The 20,051-nt window shown below is 37.9% G+C and overlaps 1 protein-coding gene and 1 non-coding gene across 9 annotated transcripts in view; one reads left to right on the top strand and one right to left on the bottom strand.

Annotated features, from left to right (window-relative positions):
* The first annotated feature begins 296 nt into the window (after window positions 1–296).
* Window positions 297–20,051, top strand: part of SMARCA1 (SNF2 related chromatin remodeling ATPase 1) — a 69,931-nt gene continuing 50,176 nt past the window's right edge. For 4 of the 8 annotated variants that reach the window (XM_070292088.1, XM_070292094.1, XM_070292093.1 and 1 more), the window contains exons 1-8: window positions 516–924; window positions 5,525–5,611; window positions 7,373–7,539; window positions 7,845–7,945; window positions 8,052–8,152; window positions 11,027–11,206; window positions 16,905–17,060; window positions 18,322–18,453. In XM_070292088.1, coding sequence (XP_070148189.1) covers window positions 742–924; window positions 5,525–5,611; window positions 7,373–7,539; window positions 7,845–7,945; window positions 8,052–8,152; window positions 11,027–11,206; window positions 16,905–17,060; window positions 18,322–18,453 — 1,107 coding nt within the window. In that variant the 5' untranslated portion in view covers window positions 516–741. Of the gene's footprint in view, window positions 925–5,524; window positions 5,612–7,372; window positions 7,540–7,844; window positions 7,946–8,051; window positions 8,153–11,026; window positions 11,207–16,904; window positions 17,061–18,321; window positions 18,454–20,051 lie in introns of all 8 variants that reach the window. The other 4 variants (XM_070292087.1, XM_070292089.1, XM_070292090.1 and 1 more) reach the window with 2 other exon arrangements.
* Window positions 5,341–5,411, bottom strand: LOC138931282 (small nucleolar RNA SNORD112). The gene has a single exon (XR_011446528.1). It is a non-coding gene; the product is annotated as a small nucleolar RNA SNORD112 (small nucleolar RNA).

Below are 20,051 nucleotides of genomic sequence, written 5' to 3'. Positions count from 1 at the left end.
GGGCTTCTGTACACTGGCCATCTGAGAGATAGCAGAGTTGAAAACAGACCGAGTCATGCTTTGCCTTGAAAGTGAACGTCTGCAGCTGCAATCAAGAGATTCAAGGAATGCTTCTTTTGCAGAATTTACGAAGGTGGGAAAGGGACCACCAGTCCCTCTTTGGGGACCTCGGAAAGGGCAGTCCCCTGAGGGGTTCTGGGCTTGCAAGTGGTGAGACAGACCTTCTACAGTACAGTTATAAGCAGAGGAAAAGTTCTTTGTGCAAGAAGGGGAGAGCGCCCCGAGGTACAAAGAGCAGATTTAAGGGGAAGAGGATTCCTTCTGCTCACATCTGCGAGGGGAGCTCGGGCTGACTGTTGGGGGCGTGTGGGGAACGAGATTTTCAGGGGGCCGCGGGCTGTGGGTTCCCGCCTCCACCCCTGTCCGCGCCCCACGCTCAGGCAACAGTTGGTTGTGCGGGGCCGCCCGGGCTCCGAGTGGGGAGGGGGAGTCTCGCGATCGTTGGGGGGGGGGGTGTGGAGGAAGGGGGGAGGGTGACGGGGGGAGGCCATGACGTAGGGTGGGTGGACGGAAGTGGGGCAGGGTTGAGGGTTATTTAAAGAAGGGGGGCCCGAGCGAAGGGGTTGGAAGCGAGTGATTCCCCACCCCTGCTCCATCCAGCTCGTTCCAGTGCAGACACTGCCGCCGCCCCGGAGCCCTCGTCCCCTTGCTCGTCCCCCTCCTCGTTCCCGCTCCAACGCCATGGAGCCGGACACCGCCGCAGTGGCAGGCACCGTGGCAGCCTCTGATGCTACCGCCGCGATCGTGCTCGTAGAGGACGATCAGCCGGGGCCGTCCACCTCTAAGGAGGAGGGAGCGGCCGCCGCGGCCACCGCGGCCACCGAAGCCACCGTGGCCACGGAGAAGGGCGAGAAGAAGAAGGAGGTAAATAGGAAGGGGGTGTGTATGCGGTGGACAAATCCTGCCCCGGCCCCTCCGAGGGGCCCAAACCTTGACCTTTGGGCGCCGACAGGTACCGCAGAGCTCGGCGGGGCTGGGGGGCGGGCGCGCGGGGTGGGGGCGGCGGAACAGTCTCGGCTTCGCTCCCCTCCCCCTTCCCTTCTCTCCGCCGGGAGGGCGGGGGCGGGGCGCGGGTGCGGCGCGGGGTGACTGGTTCCCGTTATCCCGGGGCTGGGGGGCTGGGGAGCCCCCCGACAGCCCCCGGCCCCCTTCGCGTTCCCGGAACTGGGGTAACGGGGTGGGGGATGGGGCCGTGCAGGAAAAAGCCTCCGCCTCTCCCTCTCCTCTCGCTCGCTCTCCCCCCCTTCCCGTCGGCCTCTGCCTGGGAAATCTGGGCCCTTCAATCCCACACTCGCGCAAAAGGGGGTTTGCTGGAGGCTTATTTTTTTAAAATTTGAATTTCCAGGTGCCGGTGGTGGGGAGGCGGAGGAAGAGAGGAGAGACTTTTACATCTTTGATTGGCAGTGTCGGCCCCTTGGGTGGCAGGGGAAAAAAAGAAAAAAAATCATCTCTTGTTCGTTTGGTCCCCGCCTGCTGAGTGAGGCGGGGGTGTCACCCCGAGAAAATGAGCTCTCGGCGTTGTACCCCCGCCCCCTTCCAATCCAAACCCCAAACTGAGGCACCGTGGACGCTGACTTAGGAAAATTTCCAACGTGTGCACCCTCACCCTCTCCTGCCCCGCCCCCGACGGTATAGTGTTTCACTCCAGGGCCACCCAAATGGTCCCCCAGTCCGGCCCCAAGCCTTCCAGGCTTCCGCCTCTCTTTCCTAGTGGGCGCTGCTGGCTCCTGGACACACGCAGGTTTTAAAAAAAAAAAAATTTTTTTTAAACCCAGCGTCGCCAGGATGAACTGCTGCTACTGTGCATAAGGGGACCCATTGAAGCCAGATCCAGAAAAATATGTATTATCTCCATAAGGCATATGTCGTATGGACCGAGACATGCAAATAAAAACTAGGAAACTCGCTGAAAAATTAAGATAAAGAACAGGATGGGGCATAAGGATTTTTCATGTATAATAAAATTGTTTATGGCTGGATTTTTTTCCATTTACGAGTAGACATATCGCAATTTTTTAAAAAAAGGTAGGTAATTATAATTATGCTTTAGCGATCTCCAGTGGCTTTGTCTGAATCATTATATGATACTATACGACCAAATGAAAAGCTTTTGAGGGAAACTGACACCTTTCGCCCTGAATTAGAGTAATTTTAAATTCAGCAGTTGCTTAAGTGACATATTTTACTATTACAAGGTTGACTAAACAGAAAGACAGTTGTAGTGCTAAGTGAAAACCATAGAAAACACGCATTTTAAGATCTATGTGGTACTTGGATCGGTAAGACAATATCAGTGATTAAAGCTGGGCCAAATACCAAGCATCAATATAAATCAATGTTGGGAAATTCAGCAGTGTGTCTAGGTGTCTTTTATTCCCTAGACTGGACGAATGTAAGTGCTCACCCATCTTTTGTATGGCAGTCAAGGTTGTCGAATTTCCAGGGTGTATTAAATTTTTTGGATTGTGAAGAGATTGGGAATCAATAGAAAACCTGTACAATCACTGAGTTGAGGCATAGATATTGCTATAACTCTGTGGCCTCATCAGAAATTGCCCTAATAGTACCTCCTCTCTCCGTTCAGCACAGGGAAATGAGATGCTGCCTGGAACTTACTTCCTGGATATCTGAAGTTTACTACTTTAGTCACTGCTTCTTTTTTAATTTCCTTGAAAATCTGAAAAGCTAAAACATCTGCTTAAGTGCTTTCATTTGTACCATTCCTTCAAATAAAGTAATCTGGTACCTCCCCCCATTCTAAATATTTACACGGTGCCTTGACGCTTTAACTGGTGTCCTAAAAGTGCAGATTAAATGCCTTTTTCTTAGGCGTGTCAGTTATTGTATTCTGACAGTGATACAAAGGCATTTAAGACCTAGGAGGTTGTTTCCCCTCAATTAAATAACCATCTCCCAGACACTTCAATATTGTGTTGATTTTTTTTTCATAATTTTTCAATCTCCTCCCTCAGTTGTCAGACTGGCGTCTAGTCGCTCAGTGGTGTCCAACTCTTTGCGACCCCATGGACTGCAGCATGCCAGACTTCCCTGTCTTTCACCATCTCCTGGAGTTTGCTCAAACTCATCTCCATTGAGATGGTGATGCCATCCAACCATCTCATCCTCTGTTATGATAAAGGACATAGATGTAACAAAATATTTCAAATAAAACAAATGTAACATACAAAATTACAAGTGATCCAAAAGGGAGAGGGAAATCACCTGAACACCCAGCAGAAGGGCTATTCCTGCAGTGGAACTGAAGTTTCAGTCCTGGGCTTTGGCCATTCCTGTTGCTGTTGCCAGGGTGTCTTCTTCAAATGGTGGTTCCCAGGTCATTTGTGGCTGCTTTTACTCTCTGTAGAATGGGAAGCCAGATTATCAATCATGCTGGAATTGTGTATATATTAAATAAAAGAAAATAGGCTCTGAATGAGAGGATTTTCACGATGCATAAAGTATATGAGAGTGGATTGTCTTCTGACGTTTAGCTAAGAAGGGTATTTTTGCTTACCTTCTGGTTCTTCTTTTTTTTTTTTTTTACCTTCTGGTTCTTGAACTTCTTTTTTCTAAGTGACAGTTGGATAACCCAATACCATGACAATTGGAGTTGGTATTTTTGGTAATGAAAATGTCAAGAAAAAGGTCATGGTCTTTAAACAGGACATCTTGGTGACCTTGTGCTGCATTCTTATAGCATCTAGACTACCAGATGAGAAAACCCATAAGGAATTCATTAGAATATCTTAGTCACCTTTTATATTTTCTGGGATGAGAGGTATATTTGCAAAAACATACACATACAAAAATGGGAAGGTTTTGAAGGTAGGTATTTTAAAATTTGTTGTGAAAGATAGTGCCAATTAAGTAATTGCCTACTGCTTTAAATGGCAATGCTCACAATTAGGAATTTTAATTATCATAGAATTAAAATTTTATGATATTCTACTACAAGGTAAGGAAAAACGTAACAAGTGTTTTTCTAATATTAAAGCTTTAGTTTTCTGTAAGTGAAATTTGCATTCCGCATCATTAGATATATACTTGTGTATTTGAGGAGAGGTTAATTTTTGAAACTTGTAGATTTCATTTAGCTTTTCAAGGAATGATAAAGGATTTTCTTTTTTTACTTTTTGCTTTGAAAATAAAAGAGAGTTTCTAGCATATGTGACAGTTTGAAAGTGTGGTATTGAGGGCATTTTAGTAGTTTCTATTCTCATCCATCCAGAATTACATTCAAAACATCCCACATATATACATATGAGATGCTGTAAATCAAGACGGCTGTTATTTGGGCTAAGAATAACTGGACAGTATCTAATCAGTGCTCCAAAGGAGAACCCTGATCAGGGTCAAATTCCATAATCTTAGTTTGGAGTTCCTCAAAATAGAAATTTTAATAAATGTTGGAAAACATTTATTAACTATCGGAGCCAGATTTTTCTTGTTTAAGATCACATTCTTCTATTGATTTATGACCCAAGCTTTCAGGAACATGCTGTTCCTGAAAAAAAAAAAAAGCAATGCTCAAATGGACATAATTTCTTCAGTTTTCACAGATTTGTATTTTGACTTTGCAGACTGTGTTAAAACTTGAATGGCCTCCACTTTGGTACTAATGGGTAGATTTATATTTGTATTATTTTATTTCTTGATTTCTTACAGGGATGGAGGTATATTCTACATATCTGTTTATAAGTACAAGCTTGTCTTTAAAAAGGATAGAGTGACATGACATAACCCCCTAGATAATTTCAGTATTTTAAAGTAGCTGATTTATGTTGCTATTCACTAAGTTACAGTGTTTTAAATATCAAAGGTTAATAGCCATGAGAAACTGCTTTACAAGATATTCATATATATACTTTTAAAAGGTTTTCTGTCCAGTTGGAGAAAATTAACATAAACCAGAAGTTTGAAACTACTATTTCATTGTTTCAAATATAAATGATCACACTGCAGTACAGAAAAGTTTTAATGTTCTATTTAAGATATAAAAACAATATTTAAAAATTACATCTTTTCAGGAGCAGAAACCACAGTCTTTTCTCATGAAAGTTTGGCTTGTTTCCATTACATAAAGAAGTACCTCTGGAATTAATATTTACTTTCCTTGAATTCTTTGGTTTATGGTTGAAAATATCCTAGATTTTGAATGTCCTCTTGAGTGGTTATGCACTTCTTTCACTTTACACAATAGGTGCAAAGGCTCATTTCCCACCTTTTGGTTTTTAATTAGTATTATTTCTCTGGCTTTACGATTCTTTGGATTTTTTTTTAATTGGACCTCAGGTGCACAGAACTGGATTAATCATAAGCCCTGTTCATGACATGCTCTCATCATTGGTCCATGCATGGCCCATGTGGATTTATTTATTTAGTATTTAATTACTTTTTATTTTCTTCAAATGAGAATGCTGACCTTGCTTTGCAATTTGATGATTTATTTTCTTTGAAATTCTAGAAAAACGTTTCTCCATTTCAACTCAAACTTGCTGTTAAAGCTTCTAAATCTGAAAAGGAAATGGATCCAGAATATGAAGAGAAAATGGTAAATATGTTCTTGGGTAGAAGAGTGAATACAGTAGTTGATTTTTATAGAGGAGATGTGAAAAATTAAAAAATACATGTCTGTATATGATGAATACAGAATCATAGGCTTTAGAATTGAAAAGTAATATAGAATCCATCATAATTTTTTTTGGATAAATGAATCTCCTAATTTTCAGATGAGGAAATAGAGTATTGGAGAAATGATACGGAATAGTTGAGACCAGAAGCCACATCTCTTCATTTTTGTTTAGCCCTCTTTACCCCATAATAGGATATTTTACGCTAGAAATATTTTATCCACAAAGTGAAAATATAAGTGGCAATATCAGTATGGCTGAGAGAAAGCAGGTCACAAAACCAGCCTGGTATTTCTTTTCCTCTCTCTCTCTTTGCTCTGGATATGTGAATGAATGCTTCATATTATGAAACATGTAATATATGTTTTTGAGGGAAGGCTATTTGCCCAGTGTATGAAAATATTACACATTTAAGCAATATAACCTTAGATACACCTACCTAGTGCTTTGCTGTACATTTCATTATTTAAGTTTTACTCACCAAAACCCATATTTTAGCTTTAATTTTAACTGGACTTTCATGCCTTGGGATCTTTCAAAACCAGTGAACTTGGTTAACTGAAAAGAGAAATAAATGGGCAGTTGGAACTGAATATTTTTTTTTTTGTCAAGGGGTTGTTTTTGAAAGTAAGTAGAGATAAAGTACATTTTTTGGTCATTTGTAGTGATTTTACAGAACTCAGTGCCTTAACGCTTAAGGCCACATCTAACATGGACAAGTTAATGTTTTAACAACTCTAGAAACAACATTCCAGTGAGGATAACATAAAATGGAAAGATTTTGGCCTCCTTCCAGCTACTGGTCTGAATGTATTTGTCTAATTCTTGTATTTATGGTAATGAATTCTTGGAAGATTTTTATGTTATTAATTATGCATCCTTCATTGGTAATCAAATATTGTCTACCCTGTGGTTAGAAAGTGACTGGGAATTAAAAAATCACCTTTGTTTTTTTTTTCTTTATCTAGAATGATAGTCTTTTGATCTTTTAAGATGTTTTTAGTGAAAAAATTTTATTGCATTTATTTTTATAAGCTATATGACCTTTTAAAATTTGTTTAGAATTTATAACATACACTTCTGAATTGCTAATGTTATTAACTGTTTCACTTATATGTGTGTGTGTGTGTATTTTTTCTCTAAATCCTCACTTTCGGGAGAAACTTTATATACTCTTAACATAAACCACAATTCCGCAGATCACTATACTTGAACAGAGAAATGTATTGTACCAAAGCATTGAAAATATTTTGAGAGAAGATGACACTGTATTCTGAGTTTAAATTATTTCTAGATGACAATTCTTGGCTTTCCAAACCATTCAGAATTTGCTTTTTGACCCCAATACTTTAAGCAGAATACTTATTGAGGCATTTATTAAGCCTGTCAGATCACTTGGCTTCTATTCAAACAATCTGAAAATACCATTTCCAAATTCTCCTTATTAGCTGTGGGAGCTTGGGCAAGTTACTTATCCTCTGTGTGCCTCAGTTTTATTTTTATCATCAGTAAAATGGGGATAATACTAGTACCTACCTCATAGATTTATTAAAAGAATTAAATGAGTTAGTATGTTTAAAGTACTTAGAGTGTAGTACAAATTACGTGCAATGTGTGTATTTGTTAAATTTTGAAAGAACATAAAAGGAAATCATTACTTTTTCTTTTGTCTTGTAAATTAGAAAGCAGATCGAGCAAAGAGATTTGAATTTTTACTGAAGCAGACAGAGCTTTTTGCACATTTCATTCAACCTTCAGCGCAGAAATCTCCAACATCTCCTCTGAACATGAAATTGGGACGCCCTCGAATAAAGAAAGATGACAAGCAGAGCTTAATTTCTGTTGGAGAGTATGTTGGCATCTCTCTAACTTTCTTCCCTCCTTTCCTCCTGCCCTTCATACTTGCCTTCCTTCATGTATTTAGTGTGATTTTATATCTAAAAAACAAGGTTATCGCCTGTATAAATATGTTTTAGAGACAATATTTTTTTTTCTCAGTAGAAGTCAACCAATAAAAATGTCAGCTGGTTTTATCAACTTTTATGCAAGACTCTAGATAACTTTTTTTCATAAAAGATATTAACATAATATACTGACTTAATTGACAACTTAGCATTTGAATTGAATATGAAGATATTTCTTTTTCTGTTTCAGCTACCGTCACAGGCGCACAGAACAAGAAGAAGATGAAGAGCTCCTCTCAGAGAGTCGGAAAACATCTAATGTATGTGTTAGATTTGAAGTGTCACCTTCTTGTAAGTACCTCACCATGTTGGTGTTTTTTGTTTTCAGTTTAGTTTTAGAAAAATTTTACTTGGTTGTACTAATGAAAGTATGTGAGCCTTGATTTTTTTTTTCCAGATGTGAAAGGAGGACCACTGAGAGATTATCAGATTCGAGGACTGAACTGGTTGATCTCTTTGTATGAAAATGGAGTCAATGGTATTTTGGCTGATGAAATGGTAAGGAGTTGGTAGCTAAAAACACATTCTCACTTATCAGTAATTTTAGGTAAATTTGAAATACCTGAGCTGAAATTCCCACCCGCCCCAGAGTTTGGAGGCTAGATGTTTTATTTAGCTGTAACATACAAGGTATTTGTAAAGTCTAGAATTGTTTAACCTCTGGAACATATGCTTTTACAGGCCCCTAAATTTGTTATTGAAATTTCCTCAAATGGTATTAAAAAAAAAAAAAACCTCCTTGTACTTTTGTTGATATTTGCACTTTGGCTTCCAAGGAGCTCAGAGCTATAGTGAATGCCAAAATGGAACATCTGTGTAACTTTAAATGGTCTGCCCATTGTGTCCTTTGTGCCTTTTCCTATTCTTTACCTTTTACTTTCCTTGGCCCTCTTTATTTCTCTTTAACCATTAATTTATGTTCCATGTTTTCATTGTAGGCTACCTGAAATCCTTTTGGGACTGAGGTGGGGCTAAAAGCCAAATGCTAAATGAATGAATGCATGCATGAGTGAATGTAAATGCCTCTGTGTGTGATCAAACAAACTGTGAATAGATGGAATAAAGAACAAGAAAGTGAAGAGCAGTATTGAGTCTTGATAGTAGAGTGCCAGCTGGGTCAGGAAATGAGCTGAGGATTGATGGGAGGTATAGTTATCCCTCCGTATACGGGGGAGATTGGTTCAGGGACTCCCCGTGGATACCAAAATCTGTGGAAGCTCAAGTCCTCATGTAGAATGGCATAGCACAGTTGGGCCCTCTGCGGATTTTGATCTGCGGTTGGTTGAATACCTGGATGTGAAACCTGTGGATTCTGAGGGCGCACTGTGTAAAAAAAAAAAAAAATGACCAAAGAGAAAAAGTAAGGCCATGTAAGATGCTAATTCAGCAGGTCAGAGGAGTATATGAAGACTTGGCTTGACATTTTAAGACCAAATGTATATGGTAGGGGTTAAGAAAGGGCAGTGATACTCCAAAAATGACTCCGGAGCCATATTTGCAATCACTTGTCCATATGGGCCACATGACTAATTATGCTCCATAGCTTGTAGTGTAGTGGTTGGTTCCATAAGTACTCATCCCTGGCTAAGCAACTGGTAGGTGTGTAGCAGGTCCTTGAAAACTGCAGTCAGCTCAGGCAGGAAGGAGTTTAGTTAATTGTTTGCAACCCCATGGATTGTAGCCCCCCAGGCTCCTCTGTCTATGGGATTTCCCAAGCAAGTATACCTGAGGGGGGTGCCATTTCCTTCTCCAGGACAACGGAAAGACTAGGATTATTTGCCCCAAGCTCCTCTTGGCTGCACCCTGTCTAAACAGGAATTAACTAAAGATATTTCATGTTGAATTTATGCTGATACCAGTTATGTTTTAATTATTAAAAAGGAGAAAGTTTAATGATGCTAGAAAATTTGGGAAAAAATCAGGAAAAAATTTAAAGTAAGTTTTTTTTTTTATTACCTAGAAACAACAATACGTAACAGTTTGCATATTTCTTTTTAGTCTTTTTCCTCTGGTTTTATTTATTTTTCATTTTTGAGGTCATATTGTATATTTGATTTGGTATTCTGATTTCTTCACATTCATACATATTTTCCACATAATTAAAACATTTTGGTAAAAATAATTGTTAATTACTGCATAATAATTAATTCTAGGGAGGTAACATAACTTTATTCATTTCGTATGGATTGGTTGATGTATAATATATATATAGTATATATAATATATGTATATAGTATATATTGGTTGATATATATGTATCTACTTGATGTCTAATAATACTATTATGAGAACCCTTGTAATTCAGTTTTCTGCACCCCTCAGATTATTTCCATAGTATTTCTAGAAGTGGAATTACTTGGTTAAGGAGTATAAACATTTTAAGTTTTTTTTTTCATTTTAAGATTTTAATGCATAGCATCCATAAAATCCATCTAAGTGAAATGTCAGGCGGGATAAAGCCTATAAAAATAGCTTTTAGCTTAGGTTTATAAAAGAAATATATACCTTGACTAGAGACAAAGTCAGAAAGTGTTTTAAAAGGTCATGTGACACAGGACATAGTTCCTTTTCCCGTAGGTTACGTAGTGGGTTCATGGGTGTTCAGTATATTATTATTATTTTTTTAAAGTCACCTGGACTAGGTTCCTTTCTGGCTGCAAAGTTCTTTTGTTTTGTTCTTTTATGATTCCTTAGGTCTTCAAGGGTATGAGATGTGAGTATAGAGCTATAGACCTCTTGAGATGCAGAGTCTGAATATTTCAAACCTGGGCTGTAATAATGTTGAAGGCAATGGGAAAGAAAGAGTGGTATCTAAGCAGGCTGACTGGGCTTCCCTGGTGGCTTAGTCTGTAAAGAATTAGCCTGCAGTGCAGGAGACCTAGGAGATGCGGGTTTGATCCTTGGGTTGGAAAGATCCCCTGGAGAAGGAAATGGCAACCCACCCCAGTATTCTTGCCTGGGAAATCCCATGGACAGAGGAGCCTGGAGGGCTACGCGTGTCCAACATTTTGTGACTAAACCACCACCACTAACACCAAGCAGGCTGATAAAGGAAATGTGTCTTTGTGAAATACACATAGTTCCTAATTTTGCAAACTAGTAGAAAAAATGATAGGGGTTGCTCACTCCTTTAGGAGTAAAAGTCTAAATAGAAAAATGCTTTGTTGAGCAACTTTCTAACTGCAAGTTCTTGGCTTCTTTTTGTGCTCAGCCTAAGTATTGAATTGGAATGGTTATTCACTTAAAAAAAATTCTTTTAACTTTTCCCAATGTGAGATACTTGGCAGATATCTTTTGTAATGTTGCTACTAACAAATGTTTCATTAAATAAAACATGATTATGGATTTTTTTTCTCTGTGATGATAATGCAGGGTCTTGGTAAGACTTTACAAACAATTGCTTTGCTTGGTTACCTGAAACATTACCGAAACATTCCTGGACCTCACATGGTTTTAGTTCCAAAGTCGACTTTACACAACTGGATGAACGAGTTTAAGCGATGGGTCCCATCTCTTCGTGTTATTTGTTTCGTTGGAGACAAGGATGCGAGAGTAAGTGAGAAACAGGTTTTAAAAGGCAATCAAGAATAACAACATTTCTGGGGTTAAATTTTGTTGCTATAAAAGACATTTGAGTTGACTACTGCTACTGAATAACACTTAAGTTGTGCTTACTCTGTGTTAGATTCTTTTGTAAGTGCTTTTTTAAAATACCACATTTATTTCTTGTTATCGACTTTTGTGTTTATCTCTGTCAATGTATTTATACATTTTTAAAAAATTGGAATATAGTTGCTTCACAGTGTTGTGTTTCTGCTGTACAGCAGAGTGAATCGGTTATATGTATACATATATCCCCTCTCTTTGTTTAAAATTTCCTTCCCATTTAGGTCACCACACAGCACTGAGTAGAGTTCCCTGTGCTATATAGTAGGTTCTCATCAGTTATCTATTTTGTACATAGAGGTGTATATATGTCAATCCCAATATCCCAACTCACTCCACCCCCACTTCCCTCCTTGGTATCCATATGTTTGTTCTCTACATTTCTCTCTCAATTTCTGCTTTCAGATAAGTTCATCTGTACCAGGTAAGTGCTTTTCATATATTAATTGAGCTAATTCTCACAACACTCTTCTGAGGTAGATGTATTACCTATTCATAACAGAAAATCCATTATTATGCTTATTTGCATTTACTTTTAACTAGCTCATTAATCTAAGCACTTTTGAGTTGCACTGAGTGACTTTTTGTTTTAAAAAATCTTATTTTATTGACCATCTATCTTAGTGATTCTATCATTTGTGCTCTTTTGATGCCAAAAGTGTATAAATTTGCATTTCAGTTTGTTTAATTTTTTTTACTTTTGACTTTGACTTGTTTACATGCACACATGCACATGCAGACACACATGAATGGAACCTTTTTCCTTGTACAGAGAACCTTGTGTTTTGTGTTTATGCATAGACACAGCTTTCAGTTTTGATCTTTGAATAGAAGAATAGGTGTCTGCATACATTCTTAGATAATATTAGAAATTAAGGGTTCTTGTTTAAATTAACCATTTGTCAATCTAGTAGGCTACAGTTATTTTAGGACTGTTGAATTAATCTAAAAATAATGAATTATGCAAAAATACCAAAATGAATAATCAGCTTAGAAAGCATATTATTAAACTTGGTCTTTATTTGCCTCCAGAGAACATAGTTTGGAGTAAAGATTTATTCTATTTTACATATTTAGATAGGTTATCAAAAGATATTCTCAAAAGAGTGGTAACATAATGAATTATGTAATTTTATTCTTATCATTTTGCTTGAAGAAAAATTACTTAAATTTATTTAAATTTAACTTATAAATAATTTAAATATTGAAATACTGAGCTCATAAATTTAGAATTACAGGCTTGATTCTTCCCTATGCCTCATATTTCCCAGTAGCAAATTAGTCACTTAGAACTCTTTCTGATTGCTGCTATTATTTAAATGTAATACCATTCCTTATAAAAATTTTGTATTTCTAAATTACTGATTTGTTTTGCTGTAATCTTCTTGAAGATCATAGATATTGAGAAATATCTGGGCTGTGTTTTCATTATGTCTTCAGTCAGTTCGGTTGCTCAGTTGTATCTGACTATTTGTGACCCCATGGACTGCATGCAGCACACCAGGCTTTCCTGTCCATCACCAACATGTATGCCAGTGGTTTTCGATTTTACTATATGAACTCCATGGGCTCCATGAAGTGTCTGTGGGAGTTTTCAAGAAAGAGTGGATTTAATTGGTTACTGCCCTCTTTTTTTTTTCTTTTTTTAAAATATGAATTTATTTATTTTAATTGGAAGCTAATTACTTTACAGTATTGTAGTGGTTTTGCCGTACATTGACACGAATCCGTCATGGGTGTACATGTGTTGTTCCCCATCCTGAACCCCCCTCCCACCTCCCTCCCCATCCCATCCCTCTGGGTCATTCCAGTGTACCAGCCCTAAGCACCCTCTCTCATGCATCGAAACTGGACTGGTAATTCGTTTCATATATGATAATATACATGTTTCAATGCCATTCTCCCAAATCATCCCACCCTCGCCCTCTCTCACAGAGTCCAAAAGGCTGTTCTATACATCTGTGTCTCTTTTGCTGTCTCGCATACAGGATTATCATTACCATCTTTCTAAATTCCATATATATGTGTTAGTATACTGTATTGGTGTTTTTCTTTCTGGCTTACTTCACTCTGTATAATAGGCTCCAGTTTCATCCACCTCATTAGAACTGATTCAAATGTATTCTTTTTCATGGCTGAGTAATATTCCATTGTATATATGTACCACAGCTTTCTTATCTGTTCATCTGCTGATGGACATCTAGGTTGCTTCCATGTCCTGGCTATTATAAACAGTGCTGCGATGAACATTGGGGCACACGTGTCTCTTTCAGTTCTGGTTTCCTCGGTGTGTATGCCCAGCAGTGGGATTGCTGGGTCGTATGGCAATTCCATTTCCAGTTTTTTAAGGAATCTCCACACCGTTCCCCATAGTGGCTATACTAGTTTGCATTCCCACCAACAGTGTAAGAGGGTTCCCTTTTCTCCACACCCTCTCCAGCATTTATTGCTTGTAGACTTTTGGATCGCAGCCATTCTGACTGGCGTGTAATGGTACCTCATTGTGGTTTTGATTTGCATTTCTCTGATAATGAGTGATGTTGAGCATCTTTTCACGTGTTTGTTAGCCATCTGTATGTCTTCTTCAGAGAAATGTCTGTTTAGTTCTTTGGCCCATGTTTTGATTGGGTCATTTATTTTTCTGGAATTGAGCTGTAGGAGTTGCTTGTATATTTTTGAGATTAATTCTTTGTCAGTTGCTTCATTTGCTATTATTTTCTCCGATTCTGAAGGCTGTCTTTTCACCTTGCTTATAGTTTCCTGTGTTGTGCAAAAGCTTTTAATTTTAATTAGGTCCCATTTGTTTATTTTTGCTTTTATTTCCAATACTCTGGGAGCTGGGTCATAGAGGATCCTGCTGTGATTTATGTCGGAGAGTGTGCCCTATCTCTTTATCACTCCTGGACTTCCCAGGTGGTGCTAGTGGTAAAGAATGCAGCATGATGCAAGAGATTAAGAGACAGAAATTTGATCCCTGGGTTGGGAAGACCCCCTGGAGTAGGGCATGAGAGTCTACTCCAGTATTCTTGCCTGGAGAATCCCACAGACAGAGGAGCCTAGCAGGCTACAGCCCATAGCATTGCATAGAGTCGGAAATGACCGAAGAGACTTAGCACGCCCTACCTCTAACCCATGGGAGGTTGAAATTCTTCTAGAGACTTCAAAAACTTCTTAATCATGAAAACTAACCTTCAAAGTTGGTGTTTTGCAAGTTACCACTCGTTAATGTGTTGGGATTCAGCTTTGTGAGTGGTGACAACAATTTTTTGAAACACTGAGATAGGATAGAATAGAAAATAGGAGTGAGAATATGTAATATGTATTGTTTCTTTCTAAAAACATGTCCTCAAACACATATGTATACTGAATTACAACCTAAAAAACAATTTTACTGTGGGCCATGGTCAAAGAGTTTGAGAACCAGTAATTGTTAATTACATAAATAATTAATGTGCCATATGCAACACTTAAAGTTTGATGTTATGTATAGAGAAAATCTGGAACATTGCTTATAGACAGATTTGAATGTTTGTACTGCATGGGGTAGATATATTGGATCTTTTTACTTTTCTGGCCTCCTGTAAACATTTTATGAGGTCAATTTGGTAACAAAATATTTGATGTAGCCTACAGTAAGTATTTAATTGAGGTAGGAAATTATTTGAGAAAACCATGATCCTATTTGAAGCTAATGTAGTTCTGAAGTGGTATGATTCCTAAATGTGATTCTTTTCTTTAAAAACTATTTATTTGGTTGCACTGGATCTTAGCTGTGGCAAGCAGGATCTTAGGCGCAGGCATGTGGGATCTTTAGTAGCAGGCATGTGGAATCTAGTTCCTTGACCAGGGATTGAACCTGGACCCTCTGTGGTGGGAGCTTAGAGTCTTAGCCACTGGACCACCAGGAAAGTCCTCCAAACATAGTTTTTGATGCCTTCCTGTTCTCCTCTAGAGGCATCAAAGGTCATGGACATGGAAACAGATCTGGTTTTAGTTCTAGTTTTGCTACTGACTGTGATGTTGAATGAATCTCAAAGGGCCTTAATTTTTGTCACCTATGAGAACTTTTGGATTATGTGATATTGAATGTTCTGTCGATATTTAACTCTGAAACTATCAAATAGTTACACAAGTTACAAAGCAGAGCTAATTTAAATTAAAATATGTGTATGTTCTGTGAAACTGTAGGAGGAACCATTAAACTGAGTATTTCACAGACTCTAATAAGGATAAAGTATTTGCAGGACCAGATGGGGTCTGGTGCTCTGGTTCTTTTTATTTTGCCTCTAACTCCCTAATGTCTTAATTAACTTTTTGACTATGACCACTTCCCAGGGTGAGGCTGAGATCTACAGAAGACTTTTTTTCCTGTCCTCTCCTTCAGTCCAGGCAGTCCTTTTATACATAGTGGGCACTCGTTGAATATTTGTTAACAGTGTCCCTGGTGTGTTTGGTGCACGACTGAATTTATGAAATAACGACTTTGAGATGAACAGTTAGTTATGTTTGAGCACTGTCATTTCAGATTTACAGTACTAATCAGCCCCTTCTCAGTGTAGATTTTGCTGCTCCTTGTTAGCCTTTTTGGTTTTGTTTTAACCCATGATAGAGATGATCTGGAATTCAGTTAATACACATTAGAAGTGCTTTCAGTCACATTGCACATTGACCACATGAAGATTTAAAAATACTTTTAAGCAGTCTCACTTAAAAAAAGTAGATTCTTGTAGTAGATAGAGCAAGCCTCCTTTATAAAATCACATTTGTAGCCTCATAACATTAGGATTTTCACAAAAACACTAATGGGCTTTCATGACCCTTTAACAGAGTTTATGACTCATCCCTGCTAGAAAGTGAAAGAAACCTAGGAGAGATCTCAGAAGGTTGGAATCACTCATGTATATTGAGCTTTTTTCATTTATCAAATGGAGAAGGCGATGGCACCCCACTCTAGTACTGTTGCCTGGAAAATCCCATGGACGGAGGAGCCTAGTAGGCTGCAGTCCATGAGGTCGGAAGAGTCCGAAATGACTGAGCGACTTCACTTTCACTTTTCACTTTCATGCATTGGAGAAGGAAATGGCAACCCACTCCAGTGTTCTTGCCTGGAGAATCCCAGGGACAGCGGAGCCTGCTGGGCTGCCGTCTATGGGGTCGCACAGAGTCGGACACGGCTGAAGTGACTTAGCAGCAGCAGCAGCAGAAGCAGCAGCATTTATCAAAATGATATCACGTTGGTTAGTGCTTGGATCTTGGTAAGAGTATGGTATTCAGAAAGTAGTTCCTTTTGCCCATGTCCTTTTGTTCCCTTGTGGTATGAAGAATAATTGTCATCTTTTGGTGATATGACCTTCTCCAGTTCACTGAATATACTGTACTTGTTTAATGGAAACCTTTGCTTCTCTTTCGTTAATGGAAGTATTAGCATGTCATCCAGATAATTGACCATAAAGTACCTTTGGGCTTTAGCATTCCTATCTCTAAAATGAATGAGACCGAATGATTCTAGAATAGTCTCTTGATGCTTTAATTCTGTGACATCTTGTCAGCATATTCTAATATAAGGAACTTTGTTTTGCATCAGGCTGCTTTTATTCGTGATGAAATGATGCCAGGAGAGTGGGATGTTTGTGTTACTTCTTATGAGATGGTAATTAAAGAAAAATCTGTATTCAAAAAGTTTCACTGGCGATACCTTGTCATTGATGAGGCTCACAGAATAAAGAATGAAAAATCTAAGGTAAGCTAGTTCTGAATATCTGTATTAAAGTTTCTTTTAACTACCACATCTATTGGTTTACTTTTCTGTATTCAGAATTTAAAAAGTGATAGATTGTGATTTTATTCACAGAATGTGAATGAAAATCAGTTTTAAAAATGATTTTGGAGTTTTAATAATCGATTACAAGATAAATGAAAATTGAACCCAGTTTTTAATGTAAAGAAAATTCATTTACTATACCTGTTGCCGTCTAAATAACTCTGTTATGCTGCAGTGTTTAATATTTTTGCAATATTTGGTGTACAAATGTCATTTGCTTTGGTTTATTTTTTATTGAGGAGCTACCTTATGCGTATTCATATGGATTAGGAAAAAAACTCATTTTCTAGAATTACTTGACTTGTGTGAATTAGAGTGTGGTATTAACACCGAAAAATACCAATATTTCTTGCCATTACACTCCATCAGCAGTAGAAAAAGCATCAGTTATGATGATGAACCTCTCTTTGGGTCATTGGTCTGCTTTGGGAGAACCAGAGACAGAACTGAAGCAAAATCACCAGGTGGTGCTTTTTGTAGTTAATACTCGATAAGAGGATACATGTTAGAGAATAATTGTTAATTTAAGAGCAATATAAAATGAGCCTTTTATTGATAAGATTACTGTGATTTCTTGGAGAAGGAAGTGGCAACCCACTCCAGTACTCTTGCCTAGAAAATTCCATGGATGGAGGAGCCTGATGGGCTACAGTCCATGGGGTCACAAAGATTCGGACACGACTGAGCAACTTCACGACTGAGCGACTATGATTTCTACTTATTGTGCTTTAATTTTTGTGGTTTTATATTTAGAAAGTTAACATAAGATATTCGGGGAAGACGGGCTCAGGTGTGGTGCTTAAAAATTGTGACCAGGCCAAGTTAGAAGTTGGTGAGATGTGGTGGATGAACATGATTGGCATGGAGAAGGTGATTCTATGCTGTAAAGTGACCAGCCTGGATTCCATAGAGTTCTGACTGTTTCTGTGGACCGAAAATAGAAGAAAATAAAATTTTTAAAGTGGGGGAAGGGTCTCAGATGCGACTGTGATCTGCATTCTTGTAAGTGTAGAAATGCCTATAATATTTTGTTTAGCTGTGCTTCACTGTGGCAATGTCACGTGAACTAGGATTAATAGTTATTTCAACTTTTATTCAAAAGATGTTTTGCATCGGATGAAGAACTGAATGTTGAACATTCTAATAAATAAAACAATGTTAACATAACTTATTTTTCTAGCTCTCAGAGATTGTTCGTGACTTCAAGTCAACTAACCGCTTGCTCCTGACTGGAACACCTTTGCAGAATAACCTGCATGAACTCTGGGCACTACTCAACTTTTTATTGCCTGATGTCTTTAATTCTGCAGAAGTAAGTTTAAGTCGTGCATTTGAAGTATACTTTTCTTATGTTCACAGACATCTGTTTTCAAAACACAAAATGTATGCCTGCGTGCTAAGTTGCTTCAGTTGTGTCCGACTCTTTGTGACCTTGTGGACCATAGCCCACCAGGTTCCTTGGTCCATGGGATTCTCTAGGCAAGAATAATGGAGTGGGTTGCCATAGATGGAAATTGATAATTCTTTTTTATTTGTGATTCTTTGTGGTTTAGCTCTTGAATAGAAATTTTTTCAAATGGGGATATTTAGAAATAAGTTTCTTTGCTTTGAGATTATCCTGTTAAAGTTTTCCTGTATCACATTGCTACCACAACTTATGACATGAGGTAGGCTGAGTTCAGAATAATGCTTTCTACATTTTCTTTTAATTAAATTGGAAGGGTTTCTGCATACTAGTTTAGCAAGTAGAGTCATTGAAATAATCTTGAATTATTGCAGGTATTAACATTTGGTGAGTACTAAAGAGCTTATAATATGTGATTTGAAAAGCAACATATTAAGGGTGGGATGATTTGGGAGAATGACATTCTAACATGTATACTATCATGTGAATTGAATCGCCAGTCTATGTCTGACGCAGGATGCAGCATGCTTGGGGCTGGTGCATGGGGATGACCCAGAAAGATGTTCTGGGGAGGGAGGTGGGAGGGGGGTTCATGTCTGGGAATGCATGTAAGAATTAAAGATTTTAAAATTTAAAAAATAAAAAACTAAAAATTAAAAAAAAAAAAAAGAAGCTAGAGGATAATAGCAATATGGTGAAGAAGACAGGTATTTTTCTTACAGCAAAAATATGAGAGATAGTCAAATTCTAAGGATAAATGTTCAAGGAAGGTGTCGTCTAAAAATAAAACTGTAAAATATTTTGAGAATATGGCATTTAAAAAATCCATGAGAGACATTGGAGCTATACAGAGAAATGTTATTCTGACATGCTATTGGGCCTTATAAAAATAATAATACTGAAAATATTTGATGATTTTCAATTTAAAGAATCAACCTACAGGTAAATGACAGAAGTCTTCTTATGGCTAGCAAATAAATATTATCAGCCCTGACAAATAAAAGAAAAATACAGGAGAATTTGGGAGGTGAGAAGGAGGGAGAAGGAAGCATAGAGACATGAACATCTTCATCTTACACCTGCGGGAAGCAAGAAGCTTTATACATGTTTGATAGAACTCCAGGCTTATGCATATTAATTAAAATTACAAATGTAAAATTATAAACACTAAATGTATTGACAAAAACAACTATATTGAGATGAGCTTAGAGAAAAGTATGCCTAATGAAAATGAACCAAATTTTAACTTATCAATACAAGAAAGATAACATCTATATCTGATAAATCAAGAAATACATGCACATAATTTAGAAATATGCAAAAAATTAAGCAGAAAGGACAAGACCAAGGATGCACAGAGGCGGAACTAGGTACCCTCACCTTCTGTTATGAATATTTCTATTCTCAGATTTTAAAATCATGTGCATGAATTTTTCTACGATAAAAATAAAATGAAAAAATCAAAAAAAAATATGATTTATACTGTTTTTATCATTGACACAAGG

Source organism: Ovis canadensis, chromosome X (genome assembly GCF_042477335.2).
Source record: "Ovis canadensis isolate MfBH-ARS-UI-01 breed Bighorn chromosome X, ARS-UI_OviCan_v2, whole genome shotgun sequence".
In the NCBI taxonomy this organism is placed as follows: Eukaryota; Metazoa; Chordata; class Mammalia; order Artiodactyla; family Bovidae; genus Ovis; species Ovis canadensis.
This window is presented reverse-complemented; position numbering and strand designations above follow the sequence as displayed.